This window comes from Ambystoma mexicanum, chromosome 12, assembly GCF_040938575.1.
Source record: "Ambystoma mexicanum isolate Mex_15411 chromosome 12, UKY_AmexF1_1, whole genome shotgun sequence".
Lineage (NCBI taxonomy): Eukaryota > Metazoa > Chordata > Amphibia > Caudata > Ambystomatidae > Ambystoma > Ambystoma mexicanum.
Genome location: NC_090936.1, coordinates 1,094,851,553 through 1,094,876,228, shown reverse-complemented (window position 1 = coordinate 1,094,876,228; position 24,676 = coordinate 1,094,851,553). Strand labels below are relative to the sequence as shown.

The window sequence follows — 24,676 nt, the reverse complement described above, 5'->3', positions numbered from 1 at the left end:
AGTGGGCGGTGGCCCTCCTGATGGCCGAGATCTTGTCTTCCGACAGGAAAACCCTCTCAGAGCACGTGTCCCAAATGAGTACCAGGAATGTCAGTCTGCGTAGGAAGCAGCTGTCACTTCTTGAGGTTCAGTGAGAAGCCCAGGTCATGCAGTGTGTTCATAAGGGCATGGGACGAGTGGTGAACCGCCTCCGGAGATGTAGTCCTGACGAGCCAGTCATCGAGGTATGGGTAGATGTGGAGGTCCTGCGCTCTGAGGCGGGCCGCTACAGCGTTCATGAGCGTGGTAAAAACCCTGGGGACCGAGCTGAGGCCAAACGGAAGGACTTTGTATTGGAAAGGTTAGCACATGATTCTGAACCGGAGGAAAGAACGATGGGGCTGCCAAATTGGGATGTGTAAGTACGCATCCTACAGGTCTAGGGAGCACATCCAGTCTTCCTTGTCCAATGTCTCCGCTATGAAAGCTGGCGTAACCATCTTGAATTTTTGCAGGCATAAGGAGAGGGTGAGGGTGGAAAGGTCCAGCACAACTCTCAGGCCTGACTGGTTCTTTTTCTGAATGGCGAAAATCCTGGAGTAGAGCCAAAGGCTTGCTGGGAGGCTGCAACTTCCTCCAATGTCTGGCTCTCTACGAGCGACCGGATCTCCGCCAAAAGAGTTGCTGTCCCAACCTGTGGGAGTGGAGGGGAGGGGAGAAGGGAGGAGAGGTTGGGATGGGTAGGCGGTACCCCGTGGATACTACAAAGAGGATCCAGGGGTCCGCAAAAATTCTGGTGCCAGAAATGTGCATGGAGAGCAAACCTGCCCCCCACCAGAGACACGTGGACCTGAAGGGGCGTATCATGCTTTCTTTTCCTCAGATGCTGAGGAGGGGGACTGGAAAAACCCCTTACCCCCCCCTTTTTGTTCTGCGCCGGCTCTGAGACGAGCGGTCCGGCTGCCTGGATCTGCGTTCCTGGAAGCCGCAGAACCCTCCATATGTACAACCCTTCTCTTAGCGCTGCTGAGATTGGGTGTAAGATTTGGCCGTGGTCTTTGTAAGAATGGGCAAGAACTTTGCTGTTTGTGAGCTGTTCCTCTTTGTCCAGCTCTTCGTCGTAGAGGAGTGGAAGAGGGCCCCCCATCCCCCCGAACTGTAGATCTAGGATGCGCTCCTGGATGTCCGGGTTGAATTTTGTCACCCGGAGACAGGCTGTCCGCCTCATGTCCGTGGCAATGCAGATGGCACTGCCAGAGGTATCGATATGCGCTACTGTGGATTCCATGAGGACATGCGCCACGAGCTTGGCCTCCCCTAGCCCCGCCTTAAAGCGGGGCTGTCATTGGGAGGGGGAGTTCTGGGAGGAAGTCCGCCATAACCGTTGGTTGGCGGCAGCCAGCATGGCATCTGCGTTGGCCTGACGCAGGTGCAAGGAGGCGTTGGGAGTAGATCTTCTTGCCGAAAGCCTCCAAGATCTCCTCCTTGCCTAGCAGCGCCATAGAGGAGGAGGCTGAGGATGACTGAGACTTAGAGCATAGTGATGCCGCAGCAATTACTGAGGAGTGTGGCTGAGGATGGGTCGAGAGCTAGAGTGTGCCCCCCCCTCCATTTGCCTGTACTTGGCATCCAGGTGTCGGTTGACCGGCTGGACTGAGTGGGGCTTGAGCCAACCCTTCTTGGCAAGGGAGACTAAATCGGTTTGCAGTGGAATCCCTGTGTTGGCAGCGGGACGCCTTGTAAGGACTTCAGCCAGAACAACTTCTGCCGACTGTTCGACCTCGAGCTGAGGGAGGCCCAGGTACTCCTCCAGGCCAGCAAGACGTTCATAGAAGGCCCTGGCTGAGGATGGCGTGTCCGGATCCTCCTCCTCCTCCATGTCCTGTGGATCCGGAGGATCTTGTGGAGGTGGAGGGGTAGATGGAGCCAAAGGCTAGGTTACAGAGACCGCAGCCGAAGTCTGAGGAGGCAGCAAGGTTGCAGAGTTGGCTGTGGAGCCGGAGGAGGCGCTGCACCGTGGTCAGCGATCCCGATGGAGGCGTCTGTGGTGCTGTTAGCATGGCGGGGAGGACTTCCCTGACTGCATCCTTGAAGACAGCCCTCATCTGCGGAGACCTCATTAGGCTGAGGCATTTGTCGAAGAGTACCTCCTCACTGGCTGAAGAGGTAGTAGGGGGTGCAGACGGGGTAGCAGGGGACTGCTGGAGCCGCTGCATACCCAGTCCATATGGACGCATGGGAAAGTTGCCATGCGAATATGAAGGGTAGACTGTAGGCCACGTACCTGGTTGCTACCAGTCCCACCTTTACATTCGCTCTTCGCCGAATTTGTGGAATGGCGTCCGACAGGTGTTCCTGTTTGGCGCAGCAGCCATTGTGTCGAGCTGCCTGCCAGATGCCTGCGAGGTGATGTCCAGCCCGCTGGGTTAGGCCTGGTCCAAGACTCTCGCGTGTGGATCACTGGGCCAACCCTGCTCCTCGGGTCTCGGCCCGGTAGGTGCGACACCCTCGACCCGGGCATCAGTAGAGCTACGTTTAGGCACCCCCTCGGACATATTACCGGTATTAGGGCGTAGCCCCTCAGACATATTGCCGGTGTTAAGGCGTTGCCCCTCGGCCATTGCGCCGGTAAAAGGGCGGAGCCCCTCAGCCATCGTGACGGTAAAAGGGCAGAGCCCCTCAGGTGTAAGCGCGGTACAAGAATCTTCCGGTCCCTCTACACTGCATCCGGGAGGATCCGAGGACCCCTCGACCCAAGGGCCGGTAACTGTAGCAGCCTTGGTGCACGTGCTGGTGGAAGGACCTGGCCAGTCCCTCCCGTGCGGGAGTGTCCCTGGGAAGGAGTCTCCCTTGCGGGGAACCCTGTAGAAGTCGACATACGCCGGGGAGGAGCATGACGCCTGAGGACCGAGTACCTGAATGATAGAAAAGACAAAGAAGAAGTATCCACGCGAGGAATTACATGGCCGAAGCCAAACCTAGGAGCGCTAGTGAATTTGGCCCGTTCCCGTTGACGCAGAAAATGGGACTGCGGTGTGGCGCCGGAGAGATAGTTAGGGCAGCGCATGCTCCCTGGGCCGCGCCCCAGTGCGCCTCTAAATTTAAAGGGGAAGAAGTTTTTTTCTGGAGAAAAAGGTTCCGTCTCCCGTCCCTTGGAAGGGACGCCCATACAGTATGGAGGAAAGGGGATGGACGTCAGTGTTACACTAGAAGCTAAAGCTCTGTATTGCCAAGTAGAGAATCTTATAAAGTCATTTGGGTGGACTTTAGAAAAAAAACTCCCTCACACACAATGGCACTTTTCTAAAGGTCTCAAGTTCACTGGATAGAGGGGAACAAAAGTGGATAAACAAATGCATTATAACGGCTGAGGATGTTTGACGATTGGGAATTTATTTGTACGATGTACACAACCAACCAATAGGATGGACAGAAACCCCACAAATCAAATGTGGACCACGTTCCGACACTGTTCCTACAAACAAACCTATTGAGTTGCAAGCACAACATGCAAGCTAAACAAGCCTAGATGCACTGGCTGTACAAAGCTCAAACATTTCTAAAAATGATGATTTTAGAAAAATTTAAAGACGTTTTTAATTAGCGGTAGAATGATGCAAGAATCTCTTTGTCCGTGTCATGACATAAACTCATCACATTGGCAGATCATTTAATAAAGAAAATGTTTACGCACCCAAATTCAGTTTGTTCTGCGCTGTGGGTTTACCGGTCTCCGACAATTTGCCTTTCAATATGTTCTTCTTTTGCATTCTCTTGCCAATTTCCTCTTCAGCTGGGATAATTTTAAGAGGTGCTCTCATCAGTCTTTTCGAACGCTTAAGGCTGGGTTCAAAAGTCTCATCTTGTGACAGTGAATTCTTCGCCTCCTGCGACTGGGCTGTCCTGTCCGGGGACAGTGCCGCTTTCTCCTCCAGGTGTAGTGCTACTTTCTGCTCCTGAACCATTGCTGTGGTCTCTTTCTGCAGCCGTGGCGATTTCTCCTCAGAATGTGCTCCTTTGTCAGCATGATCAGCCTGTGTTTTGTGCACAACTTCTGCAGTCAATATCTCTGCTCCTAAGGCAGGAAAGAGGTGTTTAAAAGTTTCAAAGCCTAGATACCTTTTCTGTCATACTAAATTACAAAACGATGCATTAAGTGAAGCGCAGCCCTGCCTTGATTAAAACATGTGGTTACCAAACTAAGTCATGAACAAGACTATGGGCCACTGGGTATGACAGAGAACTGTCCCGCATACCAAATCTCTTACTCCCCACGGCAGACGGTGCCATGCTTTTTGCCCAGCCCTTGCACCACAGACAAAAACACAGGCCATTTTAATAATTAAATAATAAGCACAATCCTGGAGATTTAATGCATGAATCAAAAAATGCTTTTGCGAAGTGTAGAAATTATCTCAGAATAAGATTGCTCACTTAACAGAAATCCCTCACACCCATACTTAGGATCATAGGTTCCCAGAAATAGTTCAATCCTTTGTATGGAGAAGAGAGGAAATAGTCAGCGAATAGAAAAATGTAGATGTAAACAGAAAAATAAAGGTTACTCACCGTAGTGACTACAGTACTCATAGTCCTGAGTCCCCTTAGCCCCATCCTTGTTGGCGTCCACAGGCGCGAGGACGGTACTGGAACATTTGGCAGCAAAAAAAGCGAGCTTCACCTTAGTATAACCACAGGGACACGTCCTGGGTGTCGGACAGCCCACTAGCCCCGCCCTCTGGTGCCTCAACTCAGTCCCCTTTTGACACACGCTGGTAAACCTGGCTATGCTGTTATTTTAGCTCCTGGCATACTAGCGGGGGAAGGTGGGTGGGGCGTATGGAGGAAAGGAGACTTAGGACAACAAGTACTCTAGTCACTATGGTGAGTAACCTATTACTCATACATTACATCCCCATTCCTCCATCCTTGTGGGGGATTCCACTGAAACAGGAAAACTGGGTGGAGCTGACAATTTAGCTGGATGCAAAGAAGTTCTGGATGAACCACCTGTCAAAACTGTGCATCCCTCCAGGAACTGGTGCTCAGAGAGTAGGGTTTGCAGAACGCGGACGGCGAGGCCCAAGTCGCTGCCTTGATGATTACCTCCCAGGAGGCATGCCGTTGAAAAGCTACTGCAGTCGCTTTGGCCCCTAACGCATGTGCATGGATACCTGAAAGCACCATTTAACTGGTTGCCGTGTGAAATGGTCTCTACCAGCCAACGTGCGTTGGAGGCTTTAGATACCTGGGTACCCGGGGCGGAGCCGCCAAACATGACTAATAGTGCCACTGACCTACGGAATGGCTTAGTCCGGGAGAGGTCAAACTTGAGCACCCTCCACAGATCCAACGAATGGACTGCTCTTTCCATGTCAGACTGCAGATTAGGGAAGAAAACCGGGGAAACCACTGTGGGCAGGAATTTCAGTGGTGTGCAGAATCACTATTGTTGTGAAAAAACGTGAATGGCTGGCATGACGACAGCACCTGAAGCTCACTAATGCCTCGCAACGAAGTGAGCGCCACCAGCAGAATAGACTTTAGCCATACCCACTTGATGTCGGCTGAAGCCAAAAGCTGTGCACTGCAAAGCCACTACCACCACATTTAGGTTGCAGATGGAATGGGTGTTAGAATGGATTGCCAAACTCTGGTCTGGTAGACAGAAGTTTAGGAGGCCACCCTTGTTGGATAACAGGGATGTGTTCTGTGAGCTGAAGCCACCCCAATCACGCTAACATGGAGAGTGGTCAAGGCTTAGTCTCAGGAGAGGCAAGTGTGTTCTGGGGTAATTTAGTTGGCATCAACACTCTTCAGACATTACAATCCCTACTTGAAAAGTCCAACCCTAAGATGAATGGGATGTGTGCCAATAGTCAACGCGTGCGTAAAAGCGCACAGGAATGTGTAAAGTACACAAAATTCCAATACTTTTGGGAGACTTGAAAAAGTTGAAGTGTTCTGAAGATGTGAGGATGGTGTCAAAAGTCAGGTATGTATATATTATTGCTAATTAAACTATTCCCAGCTTTCAGATGGCTTTAGATATCAAGTTTTACCCACGCCAAAGTATTACAAAATCTGGCTACAAAGTTAGAAACGCTTTGGGTAAATAAGGCCACAGGTAAGTATCCTCACTACTTCAGAACCGAAGTTGAAGTTGACCAGAGACGCCTGCAGACCCTTTGAATCACCGCCCTTACTTCGGTTTTGGTCCAGACTTGGCAGGTCCACAGGTGGCCACTGGAGGTACCTTTTCCCACCTTCCTTTCGGTTCTCAGATGCCTAGATACCACAGGGGCAGAAACAGTTCCAGCTGGTCAAAGGAGCTGCTGCACTCGGTTTCAGAGGAAGAATGCACAAGGCAACACTGCAGCACGTCTCCGGGCACTGGAATTGATGCAGAAAACAACTCTGTTTCGACCATCAGCATTGCAAGGTGATGCAATGTGTTAGGGAGATTTACCATTTTTATGCTTCATGCCCCTCTCCTAGTGAGAACCCCCCCAGCACTTTTTGCTGGACTTCTGCAACTTCTTCTTTCTATCCTGAATGAGTGGAGCCTTTCCCTCCACATTTATGTCCATTTGCTCCGAGTTTTGGAACTCTGTTGTCTGTGTTTTATCTTTACTATGGAGTATGTTTTCCTCCATCTCTCTTAAAAAGCTTCTGCAACTTTGGAAACACACATCACCTTGTTTGCAGTGTTGCTGGGAACCCTTTGGGTTCTCCTTTGAGATTCTTTCCTTATCCTTACTAACTACAGTTAGTAAGGATAGAGGCATACTTAGTATCCTTCCTAAAACGTTATACTATGCGAGATTAACACACACCACCTCATGTGGAGTGCTAAAAGGATACCTAGTATTCCCCTTCTCTCTGCTCCTGTGACTTTTTTGGCACATGGTTGTGGCTGGTGGCAGTGGACGTGTTCTACCAACTAGTGTGCTATTTTCTACCACAGACTGTATTCAGAGTCTTGGTTATGCACAATAGGAGCCCTATGCTTCAACAGGATGGCTCCTTTCTTTTTTCGCCATTTCTAATGTGGGTGTCGTTTGTTAGCCCTTCTTCTACCATGCGGGGGGGGGGCGCCTCTTCTACCTTGGGTGTTCCCGCCTATGCTCCAGTGTGTCTGGGCACGCAGGAAATGGGGGATGAGTTATTCACTCCCCTGCCCTTTGTCTGCCAGAGTGCTGAAATGGACCCAGTTTCACTAGGGGGCTAGGTATCCTGATTGGACAGCCACCCACCCCTTTCTGTAAAACGCTGAGAGAGTTTTCAGAGAAGTGTGTGCGAAAACCAAAAAAAAGGCGAGGTTCCTGAGGTGAAAGCAAGTCGCCCACTGGAACAGAAGAACCGAAGTTGAAGATGACCAGAGACGCCTGCAGAACGTTCGAATCACCGCAAAGTGACCACTGCTGTCCTGACCCCGTTTTCTAATCGACAGAGTAGCTCTGGAGAGAACTCCTTCCCTTTGGCTGGTGGGACCAAGCAGCCTTGAGACGAACTACAAATTGAGCCATTTTTCCGAGATGCTGTGCCTTTCCAGAGCTGCAGGCCTGTGCCTTTCCAGAGCTGCAGGCCATGAATACCAGGAGACCTCCGACCCAATTGCAGTGCAATGTCTTTTCCAGGGCGAATCCGTCCAGAACTTTGCTGAGCTTCAGTCTGGTGAGGGGACCTGGATGAGTGGGATCGTGCCCCTGGAGATCAGAGTGCAGGGCTTCAGAAGATCTATTGGGCGAGTACCGTCCTTTGTTGATGCTGAGAAAAAGGCAGCAAAAACACCGGCCGACCAAGGAGACTGAAGAAATCCGTTCCAAGGGTCCTCTCCCGGGACTGCTGCTGGGACAACCCATTCAGAGTCCTTCCTTTCGTCACCAGAATGAGGAATCAGGGAACCAGGTCAATCGCTTCTGTACAGGGGAGAATCCAGCTACGTTTATTACTCCTAACCTAAGGTACTGTGGGGTGAAAGGTATAACTTACTTTGAACCAAAGAGTCGCTCCAGTGTGACTGCAGTGCGTTAAGAGGTGTGCAGAGTGTCCACCCTACCTCCTAGCCAAGCTTGCCAGTTTGTGTCCCTCTAGGGAATACTTTTGCAGGGTCCCTCTCATTGTGTTAAATTGCAAAAGTAACATCCTAGGAGACTGAAAGCATGCTGAGGAACTTTTGCTGTTCTGATACTTTTTTTAGACTTTGGATCCACTCCTACGTTGACTTTCGTATAGTTAGGGATTGGACTTTTAAAGCATTTTTTTATCCGAAAAGCATCTTCAGACTTTAAGCAATTACCATATATCGACAATTTCCTAAGAATGGGATTCAACCTAGTGGTTTCCTCTAGAGTAGACCAAACGATTAAAGGAACAACACGTCTAGACGACGCTCATTCAAGAATAACGTTAACAAAAGTGCAAAGAAGACAAAGGATATTAGCCGTCAGACTCAAAGATTGCCTCCCTCCACACACAAAACATCAAGGAAAGACAAGATAAGGAAATGAAGGGGCACCACCACTGGCCGGAATCAAGGCACAGGACCCTCGCAACAAACTCAGACAGAAACATCTAAAAAAAAAGTGAGACAATTGAAAAGGTCAACACAAAAAGACCAAACAAACATCTATCATCATCATCGCAGCTGGGGAGCAGGTGCAAGTGGATCTAGGTCACCTGGCCTAAGCCCCACCCACCTGGTGCCTTCCTGGTTGCCGCTCTTTCACCACTTAGCAAGCCCTGCCCACCTGGTGCCTTCCTGGTTGCCGCTCCTTTTCACCACTTAGCAAGCCTGCCCACCTGGTGCCTTCCTGCTTGCCGTTCGTTTTCACAATTTAGCAAGCCCTGCCCACCTGGTGCCTTCCTGCTTGCCGCTCTTTTCCCTACTCAAGAAGCCCTCCAGCCTCTTTTCCTTTGCAGCTGGGGAGCAGGTGTAAGCGGATCTAGGTCACCTGGCCTAAGCCCCACCCACCTTCTTAGCCCTGCCTCTTCCTTCCTGCTCTTAACTCTTAGATCAAGGGCGTCTCTCGCCCGGGCGTCCAAAGTGAAGGGCAGTCAAAGAAAAGGGCAATTCCTGTATGGACCTGGAGAACCAGGAGGATCCAGGGTCTAACCCCCTGCTAAGACAGCCGGTAAGCATGCACCAACATGTGTTTACACCCTCTGTCCCCACAGGCCATCCCCACCCTCTCTGGTCCCCTGTGTTGTTTCCTTGTGCCCCCCCCCTTCCTGCACACAGGAGTCTGTCCTGATACATTCTGGTTTCACCATCACCGTCTTGTGGTCAATGCTGGATTTTATTTTTATGGACTTAATTGATTTACGGTGCGTCACCCTTTCTCAACGCTCATGCTGGACTTCCTTTGCATCTTGTACTCATGGTGGCCCTGAATCATGCTGTTCACATCTTCATCTTGTATCCAGACTTGCAACATTATGCGTTACTACTGACTTCTGCAATTGCATTTGCTCTCCCCTCTTGCTTCTCCACTCTTTTTGACCGCTTACTCTCTGTACTGTCCTCCCCTCCCCTCTCCCTATTGCTTCCCCCCCTCCCCTTACTTTCTCCTATGCATTTACTCGATCAGAATTGTCCCTGGACCTAGTATGATGGCAACCGCGTCTGTCGCTCTCCCATCCCCTTACTGCTCCCCCCACCCCTCCCTCCAGCACTATCTGAAACATTGTCAGGCCTAGACGATAGTCGCTTGTTTTGTTCCTCTCCTCCCTTTCTGCACCGCTCTCCCTCACCTTTTGTTTTCCTCCGGCTCTACCAGAAATGTCGTCAGGCCTAGTACGGTAGTCGCCTGTCTGTTTCCATTTCCTTCCCACTCTCCCGCTCCCTTCCTTATCTATGTCTTAGCACTTGCAATATCTGAAATGTCATCAGGCACAGTACGATAGTTAATTTCACATCCTTACTGTTCATGGCCAGTAAGAATGTCGTCGTATTTTCCCTTGTCCCCTCCCTTGCCTTGAAGCGCTTTGAAACACATTGTGTATAGGCGCTATATAAATAAACGATCATATCATATCAAACCAGACCTTGGACGACTCTTCGGATAGAGGAACGTTCCTGCAAAGACTGTGGTCATGGTTCCTGAAAGCTTTGAAGACAACGAAACAAATAGCAATTCGCTATTGGAACGAGATTTATCAATCAACGTTAACTTCCAACACAATGAAACTGTGTTAATGAAACACGCAGGGACATGCCCACCTCCAAGCACCAGGGGACATAAAACTATGCAACTACGATCTACTATGTTTTCAAGAGACTTGGTTGACAGAATGTCCAACGCTTGAGGGCTATGAAATCGTTTTAGCACCGGCCAAAAAGGGAGCCTTAGGCAGGCCTTCATCAGGTCTATTGATAGGGTGCAGAAACGGATGTGGAATTAAACTAGGAAAAACATTACTCAGCACTCAGGCAATCCTGATGATCAAGGCAGACTGGACTAGCCTAGATTCCTCGAAGAAAATCACTAAGCAATCATCAATAATAATCGCAAACACCTACTGGAACCCGGCTTCTATGGACATCCCAAGTTACTTGGATATACTAGAGAAAGCAATTGATGAATCCTTGGCAGTTTATCTGATTCCATACCTTCTGCTATGAGGAGACTTTAATGCGATATGCTCTCTGGAAAAAAACAATCATTACGATTCCATCAAATCATCAGTGGCGGAAAACAGAGGTGCTGCACTAGTACACTTGATGAAATCAAGAGACCTGCATAACCTCAATGAGTCATTCCCAGACAATAAAAGAACTCCGACTTGGGAGCGTGAAGAATCTAAACTAACAATTGACTACATATTCATCACAACATCTTTACTTCAAATTATACAATCATTTGAGGTTAAAATATCTAAGGCAAGGGATCACAATCCACCGTCAACTTCATGGGCATCTACTGCTATTTTACCAAAATGGCTTCTGTATGCTTTTTTTTGCCATTTTAGTCTTTCTTGTTCCTTCCTCTGAACTCCATGGCGGGAAATTCCTGTGTGTGCTTTTTATCAAAGCTGGAGTCTGCAGGACTCTCCCTCAGGCTCCAGAGTGCCTGTGAAGGCAGGAGGAGGCCACAACTCTTCAGTCCTTTGTCTTCCAGCCCGAGTGTGAGAATCCAGTTCAAACTGGGCAGCTGGCTGTCCTGAAAGGACTGCCAACCTCCCCCCCCCCACCCTCTAGTTTGAGTGCTGCATAGCGGTTTGAACGGCTGGGTTCCTGCATAAAAGTCTGATCCTGGAAGCTGAAGAGGTAGTCGACCACTCGAACCAAAACCTAAGAGAAAGATAAAGAATTTGCAGCTGAGATGATTTCCAGCAACCAGAAAGCCTGCTGTCTCACCGGAGCCTGCGTTTACCCTTCCTGCCAATCGACAATGGAACTCCGAAAAAACACTGACCCCGACCCAGAGCTGGCGAGACCCACTAGACTCCAGAAGACCTGCATTTTAAGCCAACCCACATCGTGCTGCGACGTTGCAGGGCTGCAATACCCCAATTCCCTGGAACCTGACCTTGAGCCATTGTGCAGTGCACGGTCTTCCGAATTCCGAATCTTGCTGAAACTTTGTGGGCATCGTGCTGGCCCTCCAGAGATGTGAATCGAGCCAGAAAAGTCCCCTCACCAGAGTGCTGGACCTTGCAAACAAGGAGAATCCGACGAGCGATATTCTGTCTTCTTCTGTTCTCCTGAAAAAGGTGCCAAATCCACAGAGCTGCACCTAGCCGCAAGGAAAACCTTGCATAGAGCCTTCCTTGGGATCCTTTCTGCAAAAGTCCTTCCAGTGTCCCGTCTTCTGTCTATTTGATGAAGGCATTGAACGACTGGGTTTTTATCTGCAGATCCTGAAGTTGTCCTGCTGCAAAACCTTATGTGCTGAGGTACTGTGCTGGCTTGGGTATTTACTTACCTTAAGTCTCTTGTGATTCCTGTGTAGTTTTGGGGTGTTTTCTGTGATTTGGAGGACCCTCATCCAGTTCAGCCAGACCCACTGCTGGCATCCTCCTCCTAGGATGTCTTCTCTGAAGTCCTTGGACCCTCAACTAACTTTCAAAGTGAACTATGTGTTTGGCAAGTCTTCCTCAGGAACTCTGACTTTGCCGACAACTGACCCCTATCTAACCCTGCCTACTGCTGGCTCCTAGACCACTAGGGTCCCTCTTCTCCGAGAGAACTCCTGTACAACAATTGGGAAGGGGTCTGCCTTGAAAAGTAGAACAAGTGTTGAAGTGTACTTACTTGTAAAAGAGTTAGTTGGTAACTTTAAACTCTCAGACAGAATAGTTACAAAAGGTTATTACTTACCTTAGATATGTTCTGCCATCCAAATATATTATATATAGGATTTACTTAGCTTGAATAAGCTGTGTGCCTTTTTAAATAAGCATTCTCAAAGTCTTACTTTCCTTAGAAACTGTCTCGCTATTCTAACAAAGTAGATATCAGGTTAATTTACTGACCTGTGAATTGGGTTCCCCTCTTCCCATAGTAACGCTGATGGTTTTACTTAATTATTCCTGTTGGATAATTGTAGGAATGCTCCAATTGGGTCTTGCTTCCCCTGACTTCTTGTGAGGTTGCTGGTAACTGCTTAAAAAAGTATATATAGGTTTTACTAACCTTGAGTATAACTGTGGTATCCTAAAATAAGTTATTGCTTCCCTTAGTCTTTGAACTGAAAAGCAACTGTAATTGAATATTACACCCTAAGGGCCATCTCCCCTAGAATAACTTAACTTGAATCAGAGTCATACGTTTTTACTGTTCCTAGAATAAGTGTTCCACTATTCAGAAAAGTAGATTGACCAGTTGATTTACAACAGGATTGCTTGCTGTGTGTCAGGGTATTACAACCAACTGACAGTAATTTATGGTTTTAATACCCAAGAATAGGTGTGCCCTATATTGAATGTGTATACAAAAGGTCTGACTTACCTTGGGTCTACATGTATTTAAATAAACCATTTATTTCTACAATACATAGTGTTTCTTTGGACAATATTTGTATCACAACTTCTTTGTACTGATTCTACAGCCCTCTCCTCCTCCTAAGATAAGCCTGGCTGCTCTGTGTACGCTACCATAAACTCAGGTGGTACAGCCTTATACTAAGAGTGGAGTCTTGTATAGTTGAATGATTTTACTAAGCCCCTTAGCTGAACTTCAGAAAAACTGTCCAACATGCGTCCCAATAGTGATCGGGCCCCAGGCTCTTTAGACAAGCTGCCAGGTCTGTTCCCGTCCGTGCGGTAAAAGGGACTGAGGTGAGGCCCCGGAAAAGGGGGGCGGGGGGTCAGTAGTGGGCAGTCTGACTCCCAGGGCCGCGCCCCCACACGCTATACTAAATTGGGGAAGCTCACTTTTTCACTGCCAAAGGTTGTGGTACCGGCCCCATGCCTGGCGACACCCACAAGGATGGGGGAAATGGGATGGGATGTATGAGTACATTCCTTTTCTTAAGAGGATAAGATTTCACAAAGAGGCGCTTTGCGGCTCGCTCGGAAGCTTCTTGCAAAAGAAACCGGCCAGCCACACTCTAGAAATAAGTTAACTCTTCTTGCTACAATGACTCTGCCAAGAGCCATTCAGGATATTTTCTTACCATATCACAAAATATCACAGGGTTGATCAGGAAAGTGCCATTAGTTTAATACAGTATAGTTTTTTGTCGAGCGTGTGCTGCTCCCCAGAATGTGACGTAGCGTTACTCATAAGTGCCCTGGGTTGGATTATTGTCACTTACAACTGTTACTGTTATGTGTTTATTATTTTTATTACTTGCTTGTACAACATGTATTTACTGGGGGAAACAGATTGTGAATTTGATCCTTCACTATGTTCTAAATGGCAATAAAAGTTAAGTTTAAATTAGCATATCACAAAACATTATTCATGTCCATACAAGGATGAGAAAAAGGAAATTCCAAACAGACTAACCCAGAGAAAGCATGTTATGTTTTTATAACACAGTAAAGTCAGAAAACCAAAATAGCATTACAATATAATGATCAACGGATAAACAGACTATTTATCAATGTGCTTTGTGTATAATAGCCCATATGGCTACCAGAGCATTGATTCTGTTTAAGCATCCCATTTAGGTCACAATGTAAGTGTGGGTGTGCCTGAGTGTTTTGGATTTTGACTGGCATGTCCTTATCAAGTATGCTGTGCTGGCCTGGAACAGTGTGGCTGGCTGCCAACTCCACCTCACCTTCATTGAAACGTCTTGGGTCACCTCCAGCAGTTGCTTCTACAGGAGACCATGGCTAAGTCCTCCTTATACTGCTGTTCTCTGCCTCATGGGTCAGCCTTCCAGGTATCTTAATTGTCAGGAACGCCTCACCTTTGTCCTTGCTGCACTATGGGATCAAGTCACAATGACCGGAGAACCCAACTGACACTAACCAGACTGAATCATAACACCTAAATTCACCTTTGCATCTGTCGTTTCTGCTGCGGCAAGCACAATGCTGATGCCTAATAATGGTGAACCCAGGTATGTGGTTGTCTACAGCATTGAGAAATGTCTGTGTTGGGTTGATAAAACTATATATAAAGTAGCACTGCCCAGTAAGACAAAAATAATTTTCTGGAGCAAAGGGCTTGCATGCAGATGGATGTTCCCTGTTATTACCAGTTGTCCACATAAGGGTACACTGGAATGCCCTCCCTGCAGAGGTGTGTCGCTACAACAGCCAGTACTTTCGTGAACTCTTGAGCTGATGCAATCCCGAAAGTGAATACTTTGAATTGATAAAGAACAAGACCTAGTTTGAATCTTACGTACTTTCGATGTGCAGTGTTGCGCTCGTTTAATATGGCCGCCTGAGTTTGGAGCTCTGTGCTAGGGAAAATCCTTTCATTCATGTCTGCCTCGTTGGTGCTGCTTTTCTCCTCTAGATTTCACGGGCTGATTTCCCCCAGTCCGACACAGATCCTAGCCGACTGGCAGCTCCCGGAGTGAGAACGTTGTGGAGAAAACCTTGCCTCAGCATCGCCGCCAGACCCCTTTCATGGCATCCCGCGCCACACTTCCACAGTGGGCGGACCTCGTCACACTCAGAAGCCAGTGATTCCGGGCCCAGCTGGGGGGAGGGACAGCCAAGTTGCTCCTCAGAGCTGCGTGCCCATTCTTGGACTCATGATACGCTACTGCAATGGCGGCTGGTTCTCACTTGCCCCCCTGCAGATCTACCTCTGTTTGTGCGCTCCTGGGGGACCTCTCCTCGCCACTACCGTCCACCGAGGCCCTGCTGCGACCTGCTACTTCGGAGCTCACTATTGATACCCCCGGAGAGTGCACTCCGCGTTGAGGTCCTCCTTTGCTCTAGACTAGCGACAGCCGGGAGACCTATGATCCTAGCGGTGCGCCCCTTCGACTGACTCCACTGCTCCCCTGTGAACCGTATGGCTGTCCAATTGATCTACGGCGGGTCAGCACGGTGTTAGGTAAGATTTCCACAGGGCTGGTAAATCTTCCTTGCCTGGTTCAACTCCAGAACTTTTTGCTTTTCTAGTGAGATATTTTCCATTAATACCTCAGTGAGTGGGAACCTTTTTCCACACTCACCTGTCTAACTCTTTTTATGGGTGTCATTTTTAAGACTCTCCATAGTGTCTTTTTAAAGTTATCATGTCTAACAACTTATTGGCAATAAGTGCCTGTTGTTGCTGGGTTGCCCTAGGGGCTCCTCATTTAACTTTCTTGTGCTAACCTTGAGTGAACTACAGTTCCCAAGGGTAGAAAGGATCTTTGGATCCCTTTTACATCTTATTCTGTGAAACCAGCACACCCCACCTTATGTGGAGTGCTGGGGAGATACAATGTATCCCCTTTTACATTTAAACTGTAACAATTCTGTTACAGTGACAAGCTTACCTTTAATGGCTGGTGGCAGTGATACCTTTTACTAATTTGGTGCACCTTTACCGCGTGCTGTAATCACAGCTGCAGTAAAGGCACCTAAGGGTGCTCATTTTTACCAAAATGGCCCCTGTCTTCTTTTTCTGCCATTTTAGTGTTTCTTGTCGTTTCTTGTTCCTTCCCCTGACATCCAGGGCGGGAAAATCCTTTGAGTTTTGTCTTTGGCGGGAGTCCCCTGGACACCCCGCCCAGGCTCCAGTCAGTCTGTAAGCACAGGAAGTGGGGGAGGGGTCCCAAACTTCCCCCTCCTTTGTCTTAGGTCTTCCTTCAACTGGGCCAAATCCCAGTGGGGGGTTGGCTGTCCTGATTGGACAGCCAAACGCCCCTTTCTTGTAAAATGCGGGGAGAGAATGCAGAGGTTGTGTTGCAGTTCCTGATAAATACTGGAAACCTGGAAGCTGAAGTCATGTCGACCACTGGAACCGAGAACCGAAGAGGATGACGAAGGAAAAGCGGTGGGAATGATTTCCAGCGGCCGGAGAGCCTGCTTTGTAACCAGAGCCTGCTGCAGCCCTTCCTTCCGATCGACCTGGGGTCTCCGAAAACGACGACCCGAACCCAGAGCCTGGTGAAACCCACTAGATTCAAGACGACCTGCATTTTGAGCCATCCCACGGGTTGCTGCGACCTTGCGTTCTTGCTATACCCCAATACCCTGGGACCTCCTGCCACTGTGCGGTGCATGGTCTGCCGAATTCCGAATCTCGCTGAAACTTCGTGGGCATCTTGGTCTATCTCCAGAGACATGAATCGAGTCCAAAACAAAAAGTCCCCTCACAAGAATGCTGGACCTTTTAAACGACGAGAATTCAACCGCAATTTTCTGTCTTCTTCTGTGCTCCTTGAAAAGGCACCAAACCCGCAGAACCGCATTCAGCCGCGAAAGAAATCTTGCCTAGAGCCTCCTTCATCGATCCCTGCTGCAAAGTCCCTTCTGAGGTCTTGTGTTCAGTCTCCAGGACAAGGAATCCAGTGACCGGGTATTTGGCTGCAGTCCCTGAAGTTCTCCTGCTGCAATCTCTTCTTCATTGCTGAGGTACTGTGTTGGCTTGGGTATATACTTACCTTAAGCCTGTTGGGATTTCTGTGTAGTCCTGGGGTGTTTTCTGTGATTGGGAGGTCCCTCGTCCAGTACACCCAGTCACACTGCTAGAATCCTGCTGGGGTGTCTTCTGTGAAGCCCCTGGACCCTCTTCTAACCCTAGAAGTAAAGTACTCACTTGTTTGCCCAGTTTTCCCAAGGAAACTCTGACTTTTGCTACTAAAGAACTTATTCTAACACTGCCTGTTGGTCACTAGTCCTAGTGACCCCCCCTTCTGCCACTGAGAACACTCATGCTCTAAGGGAAAAGACTTTGTAGGGATTGGGACTTCTGCCTAGAAAAGAAATCAAGTGTTTTTACTTACTTGTAAAGAGTTGGTTGGTAACTGTAATTCTAAGAGTGAACAGTTACAAAAGTTCTTGCTGATCTTGGATGTGTGATGCACAATTCTTAAAAGTATGGTTAACATCTTTCCTTCCTTAGCCACTGTTTTGCCAGTCTAAACGAAAGTAGATGTGAAGGTATTTTACTCTCCTGTGATTAGGTTGTGCCTCTTTACAAAAGTAATGTGTTGGTTTCACCAGATTATTCCTGAAGGGTAATTGTATGAGTGTCCTCCAACTGTTGGTATCACCAGGTTAGTCCTGCTAGGATAACTGTATGAGTGTCCCCCGACTGGGTCTTGCTTCCCCTGACTTGCTGCTAGCCTGTCTTTAATAAGTCTACATTAGGTTGTTGCCTACCTAGAATATCTATTCAGTAAAGTGTGACATTGGGTTTTACTTCCCCCTTCATTGTGAAGTTAAAGTAATTGGGTTTTACTTACCTGGTGGTAGCTTTGTGCCATCCAAAACAAGTTACAAGAGTTATTGCTTATCTCAATCTGGGATTCCCTGATTTCCAAAGCATCTGTAATTGTATATTACATCCATTAGGTTTTGCTCACCTGGTATAACTGTGTGTTATGACAAAAGTAGTTATAGGTTTTTACTGCACCTAGAATAAGTGTTTCACTATTCACCAAAAGTACTGTCCAGTTGACTGTTTATGTGATTTGTTCCAAGAGTCACTGTACAACTGGAAGGGCCTAATGTCCTTGTATTACCAAAAGTAATCTAAAAAGTAACCATTGGTCTTTTACTCCCAATAGGCTTGGCCTATACTAAATGTGTATAACAAGGTTGTGACTTCCCTAGAACTACTGTTAGGTGTTCCAAATAAGGTCTATACTTGGGTCTGTGTACTTTCAAGTATAGTGTTGTGTTTTATATTGTGATTTCATATGTTTCAGTATTTACTTAACCCGTAGATTTATCTGGGCCTACATGTATTTAAATAAATCCTTTATTTTTATAATACATAGTGTTTCAGTGTTTCTTTGGATCATTTGTATTACAATTTTCACTTGTACTGTATCTACTGCCCTCTCTCCCTCCTAAGATAAGCCTGGCTGCTCGGCCTACGCTACCATGTACTCAGGTGGTACAGTCTTATACTAAGAGTGGAGTCTTGTACTGCCTCAGTTGAATGGTTTTACTAGGCCCTTAACTGGACTTCAGAAAAACTGTCCTAACACACGGGAGAGAAGACGCGTCCCCTCCACCAACCCTTCAGGTACGGAGCCCATTGCCCGCCGCGTCACGCGCCATGCTGATGCACCAATTACTCTGGACCCATTGAGGTGCTGCTACCATTCGTGATTCGTGGCAGGCAGGACACAACTCTCCTGCCACGGAGGCTGAGGCACTAACCCCTGCTTGACTGCGCACCACTTGAACAACCCGTTCCGTGCCTCAGCGGTATCCTCTGGGCCTCCCCTGTCAATCCGCGGTTTGCGGCTTGAGTTTAGGCTCACAGCTGGCGTATTGACACCCCTGCCCAGGCACATAGTGGACTGGATACAGTGCCACTCAACCTGTCTGCACTGGGGGGGACACAGAATATCATTGTTGGTTGAGGAAGGCACACTGCCCTGTCCTCCCCTTGTGCACTATTATTTTCTGCACTACCTCCCAGCCCTGCAAATACCTGAGGTGTATGTGCGACTGTCCACCAGGTGGCAGACTGGCCCACGCTTGTCCTCCAGGTGGGAACCCTGTGCATCCCATTCCTACATTACAGCGGGTGCTGGTTGGACCTCACTAGCACCGTGCATCACCTCTATGGTCAAGATAGGGCATCCGATTATCCCTCTGACCGCTTCAGCTCGGATGGGCCTGTGACCCACACATCCCCAGTGTGTGGCCCAACTGCTGCCACCCTGGATGTGCCTTTCCCGGAGCCCAGCGACTGCAACATTGTGCTGATCAACACATTGGAGAGGAGCGGTCTCTGAGTGGCATCACCAACTGATAACTCACGCCCCACAATCTCCTCCCTCTGCTGCCAGCCTCTACACCAGTGAAGAGTGCCATTTCTACCCACGGTGGGTAGCCACGGGCTACCTCGATCCCTTGAGGTAACTTTCCTTGGTTTTTTGATCATGTTCAAATTAACTGTGTTATTTCATTTACACATTATTTATTTTGGCATCTTTTCTTTTCCCTACTGTGTGGCTTAATTCACCTTTTCCATTTACCTTGCAACTCATCGAAAATTGGTATGTTATTTTTATATTGTTTTCACGCATGGTTATATTTTGTAACACAATCACGATTTTGTTTATGTTTTTCAAAACTTGATGCTTTTGGTATAAATGTTCCACAGTTTGTGTAAATTAGACCTGCCCTGATGAAGGAGCTGTATGCTCCGAAATGCATTGGCACTTTATGTCTATAACAATTATGGGATGAGTTAGCCACGGCCTCACTAAGATTTTATTAGTGACCAACTTGGAATTTTCTTTTTGATAAACGCATATTACTTTTGGATCCGACTAAGAGATTTATTTGGATGAGTTACATTCTGTAAATACAGTGAACATTTATTAGTTGACTCTAATTTTGCAAATTGCACTGCCCTTGGTAGGGCTTATACAGAGAGCGGCTGTGTGGCCAGGTTTGTTACCTGGTCTTCTGTATATTTTTGTGTTCCACGAGTCAGGGTGTCTCCAGACTCATCGTAGCCAGCTCCTGTGAATTTTTTGAAAGATGATTTATAACCTCAACCTTTTTTGATCTGTTTGAAAGTGAATTTAAACAAGTGGTGCCCACTCACTTACCTTCCTGCTCTTGTTCTTCCTTTTTTGAGACACACGTGAGTGAAGGCACACAGTGATAGAGATTGTAATTTATACTCATACGACAATTTTAAACAACATAATGTCCTTTGAAGACATCGAAGGTCTTTCATCCAAATGCGCAGAAACCCTAGGGTTTTCCACAGAGGAGGCGGCAGCCATTCTAGAACTGATTAGTGAAACAAGCATTGGCACACACTCCACCACAACTAAAGACCCGGCTAAACGCATTAAACAACTTGAATACTTGATACGGAAGGAGATAAACCGCAAACTACATGCGATCACTCTAGGCCGCTATTTCAAGAATCAACGTATACCAAGAGGGTTACGGATCCAACTTCGCCCAACACTTTGCAAGGAAATCAAAGAATTTGTACGGAAATGGGAGGCTATTTTGAATAAGTGTTCCCTTGACCTGATTTTATTAACCATACAGGAATTATCAAAAAATTTGGTTACACTGAAATTCAGGAAATTGAGAAAGAACTTGTAGGTTCACTAGGAAAAGAAGAATACAATATCATTCTAACTGACATCAATGCGAAACTGGAAGACTACAAGAACGAGTTGGAACAAAAGAAGGTGAAGAAGTTTAAAAGGGACACATATGATTATATCAATGAAGAGGTTTATACATGGATGGAGAAGTATGGTCCGATAGCACCAAAGAAACTCCACAGGTATCCATCAGATAACACTTCCAGCTCCGATTCAGACGCACAGAGGGAGACCGAGGTCCCGACAGAACAAGCATCGAGCGATCCCAACCAAACGGCCAGCCCGTCCACACGCACATCTACGACTGGACCTTTTTTAGGAGCTCGCCCAAAAGAACCCGCAGGGGGAGGAGGAAATCTAAAAAACAAACCACAAACAAGATTACAACTGAGGAAAACCTAGTCATAAATATATCTCATAAAACTCTGAATAAAACTGAAGAGGATACCCTACAAAAGGGGTTGAGTTTTGTACCCACTTACAGTACCACTCTATTTAATACCAAGATTGAGTTGTACAAATTCATAAGAAAACTTAAATTGAAAGTATTCTTTGAGGAGTTAGAACCATACGAGAACACCTCGGATGCCCCAGATTTTCAAGAATTCAGAACTAAGAGTGGCTTCATCCCACCAATCTCAGTACCATCAATTGATATTTTTCAAAAACTTGTTACTCGAGACATTGAACGGATCAGTTATAAAACTCCACCGCATAGAAACATGAAACCTCATGAAATGAAAATTATCAGAGATTTATATTGTGATAAGGATATCACCATACGCCCAGCTGATAAGGGAGGCGCCCTAGTCATCATGAACACTACAGATTATGACATTGAATGCATCAGACAACTGCAAGATCGGACCATTTATGCACCTTTAGACCAAGACCCCACTCTTTCTATCAAATTGAACCTTGAGATGTTGTTGGATAAAGCCATGGAATTAGACTGGATAAATGACCACACCTATAAATTCCTCAACAACCCACACCCAAGGGTTCCCAATTTCTATACGTTGCCCAAAATTCATAAGGATCTTGTTAAACCACTGGGGAGACCTATTGTTGCTGGAATGAGTAGCATCAATCAACCATTGGGAGTGTATATTGACTTTTTTCTGCAACCTCTAATACAACAAACTTCCACATACGTTAGAGATACCACACACTTCTTACAGCAACTACACTCTGTTATTTTTGATTGTGATCACCTGATGTTTACCATTGATGTGAAGAGTCTATACACATCTATACCTCATGACCTTGGGATAGAATCAGTTGAATGGCTGCTGTTAAAAGCACCAGAAATTCGAGCACAGAAGGAATTTATACTATCTCTCCTTCACTTTATTTCAGAGAACTCATATTTTCAATTTCAAGACAAATTCTTCCTTCAAGTGTCTGGTACATCAATGGGGGCCACTATGGCACCATCCTATGCGAACTGTTTTATGCATAAGTATGAAATGGACCATATACTGAATAACCAGGAATGGAACAAAAATATACACCTCTGGTAACGTTCATCGATGATATTTTTGGAATATGGACAGGCACGGATGAGAGCTTCAGTGACTTTTTCACATATCTTAACAACATCGACCAGCGCATCCAGTTCACCAAAGAGACCTCCAGAGACAGAATCACATTCCTTGATGTTCAGATTGAGAAAAAAGACGCCAACTATTCTACTACATTATTTCGAAAAATCACAGATCGCAATAACTTACTTCACCGCCTGAGTTTCCATCAGTCCAGTTTACTCAAAAATCTTCCTTACAGTCAATTGTTGAGAGTTAAAAAGATCGTGAGCGATCCTGAAGACTACTTAGCACAGCAATTGAACATGAGAGAGAAATTTGAAGCACGTGGATACAGAAAGGATGAATTGGATTTGGCAGTCCAGAGGGTTAATTCCCTTGATCGTGACAGCCTATTGAAAAGTACTACTAAACCCAAGAAAGAACTCAAAACTCCAGTATATGTTTCCAAATTTTCCATTCAGAGTAACAAAATAAAGAATTCCATTAAGAAACATTGGAGCATTTTTAAGAATGATGTAAGGGTCCAGAATCTATTTGAACAACTTCCAGTCTTTGCTTATCAAAGGAGCAAAAACCTACGAGATGAACTGGTCCCCACGAGGCCACCGATGAAAGAACCCATTACGTCACGCACAGGAACATATCCGTGCTTACATTGCATCAATTGTAATTTGGTGATCAAGGGTGACACGATATACCATCCCAGAACAGGCAACAAGATTTTCCTGAAGACATTTGGTACGTGTGATAGTGTGAACATTATATATGGTATAAAATGCCCCTGTGGTAAGTATTATGTAGGACAGTCCACGAGATCAGCAAAGGCACGTTGGAACGAGCACCGTTCGTGCATACGTACATGTAACACCAACTCGGCGGTGGCACGCCATTGGCGTGATGAGAGCCACAACCTGACTCAAATTAGATTTGTCATTCTTGAAGTGTTAAAGAAATCGAATCCCCATGAGGATTTGGGCCTGCGACTCAACCAAAGAGAAACCTTTTGGATAGACAAACTTGGGAGCCTCTACCCAAATGGCCTAAATGAAGAGATTAACTATCACTGTTACATTTGAATCATTGTTTTCCATGCTTGACTTAAGAGGATTATGTTGATACATGAGTGACTAGTACATGATTCCCTTCCTCTACCAATGTACATTTATACCGGGACACTTTGGATGACCCCTCTCTTTAAGGGGGTCATTCATGTCTTTTATTTTAGGATTCAATATGAATTGTTATCACATTAGGATCCAATCACCAACGTTTACACACCATTGTTGCCCTTCCCGAACTTAGGTTTGGGACCCAAGGTAGCGCCTTCCGGGGGCTACCGCATGCGACTGGTGTATTTATGATAAATGGACATGATATATCCACGATTACACCCATTAGTTGTTTATGTAATGGTTTAGATACACATGCTACCCTTGCATGATTTTTTCCATATATCGCAGTGTGTCCAATATGCTTATTATCATTATTATTATTATCACAATGTTTGTTTATTTTATCTATGACATTTTCACTCATTTATACACAATTGTCAGTATGTTTTCTATGTCTATTAGCCTTTTTTCTCATATTCAATTTTCTGTTCTTTTCCTTCTACAATTCTACATTTATCAGTAGCTTTACTGTAAATTATTTTTTATCTGGATTCCTGGCTTGAATTGCCTGATTGCATGGAGTGCAATCGTCAGTATGTTTTCTATGTCTATCAGCCTTTTTTCTCATATTTAATTTTTGATTTTTTTCCTTCTATAATTCCGTAATTATCATCAGCTCTACTGCAAATTCTTTATTTCTATGATTCTTAGCCTTGATTGCCTGATTGCATAGAGTGCAACTGCCTATCGGCATCGTGTCGATCAATGGACACATTTGGGTCACGTGTTTATATTAGTATGAGTAGCCTTGGGAACGCTGTTCCCTGGCAATGCGGAATGGCGTCCCCTGCTTGACCGCAATCCCAGCCTCAGTACACTCGTAGCTTTACGAGTACAGGTAAGCCTGCAGACCTCTACAACTAGTGTCTATGACAAATTCTGAGACAACCCACTAAAACACATGTTGTTGCACCTACAGATTGAAGAATTGATTTGGTCTGGTTTCCAGACCTTTGATCTTGCGTGAAGTTGTTGTCAACTCCCCGCACATTTTTTCCACGGGCTACCTCGATCCCTTGAGGTAACTTTCCTTGGTTTTTTGATCATGTTCAAATTAACTGTGTTATTTCATTTACACATTATTTATTTTGGCATCTTTTCTTTTCCCTACTGTGTGGCTTAATTCACCTTTTCCATTTACCTTGCAACTCATCGAAAATTGGTATGTTATTTTTATATTGTTTTCACGCATGGTTATATTTTGTAACACAATCACGATTTTGTTTATGTTTTTCAAAACCTGATGCTTTTGGTATAAATGTTCCACAGTTTGTGTAAATTAGACCTGCCCTGATGAAGGAGCTGTATG

At 46.4% G+C, this 24,676-nt stretch overlaps 1 protein-coding gene across 7 annotated transcripts in view; it reads right to left on the bottom strand.

Moving 5' to 3' along the window:
• TASOR2 (transcription activation suppressor family member 2) overlaps positions 1-24,676 on the bottom strand; it is a 1,665,218-nt gene that overhangs the window by 1,114,439 nt on the left and 526,103 nt on the right. For all 7 annotated transcript variants that reach the window (XM_069629643.1, XM_069629647.1, XM_069629648.1 and 4 more), the window contains exon 15: positions 3,674-4,054. In XM_069629643.1, the coding sequence (XP_069485744.1) occupies positions 3,674-4,054 (381 nt within the window). The remainder of the gene's footprint in view (positions 1-3,673; positions 4,055-24,676) is intronic.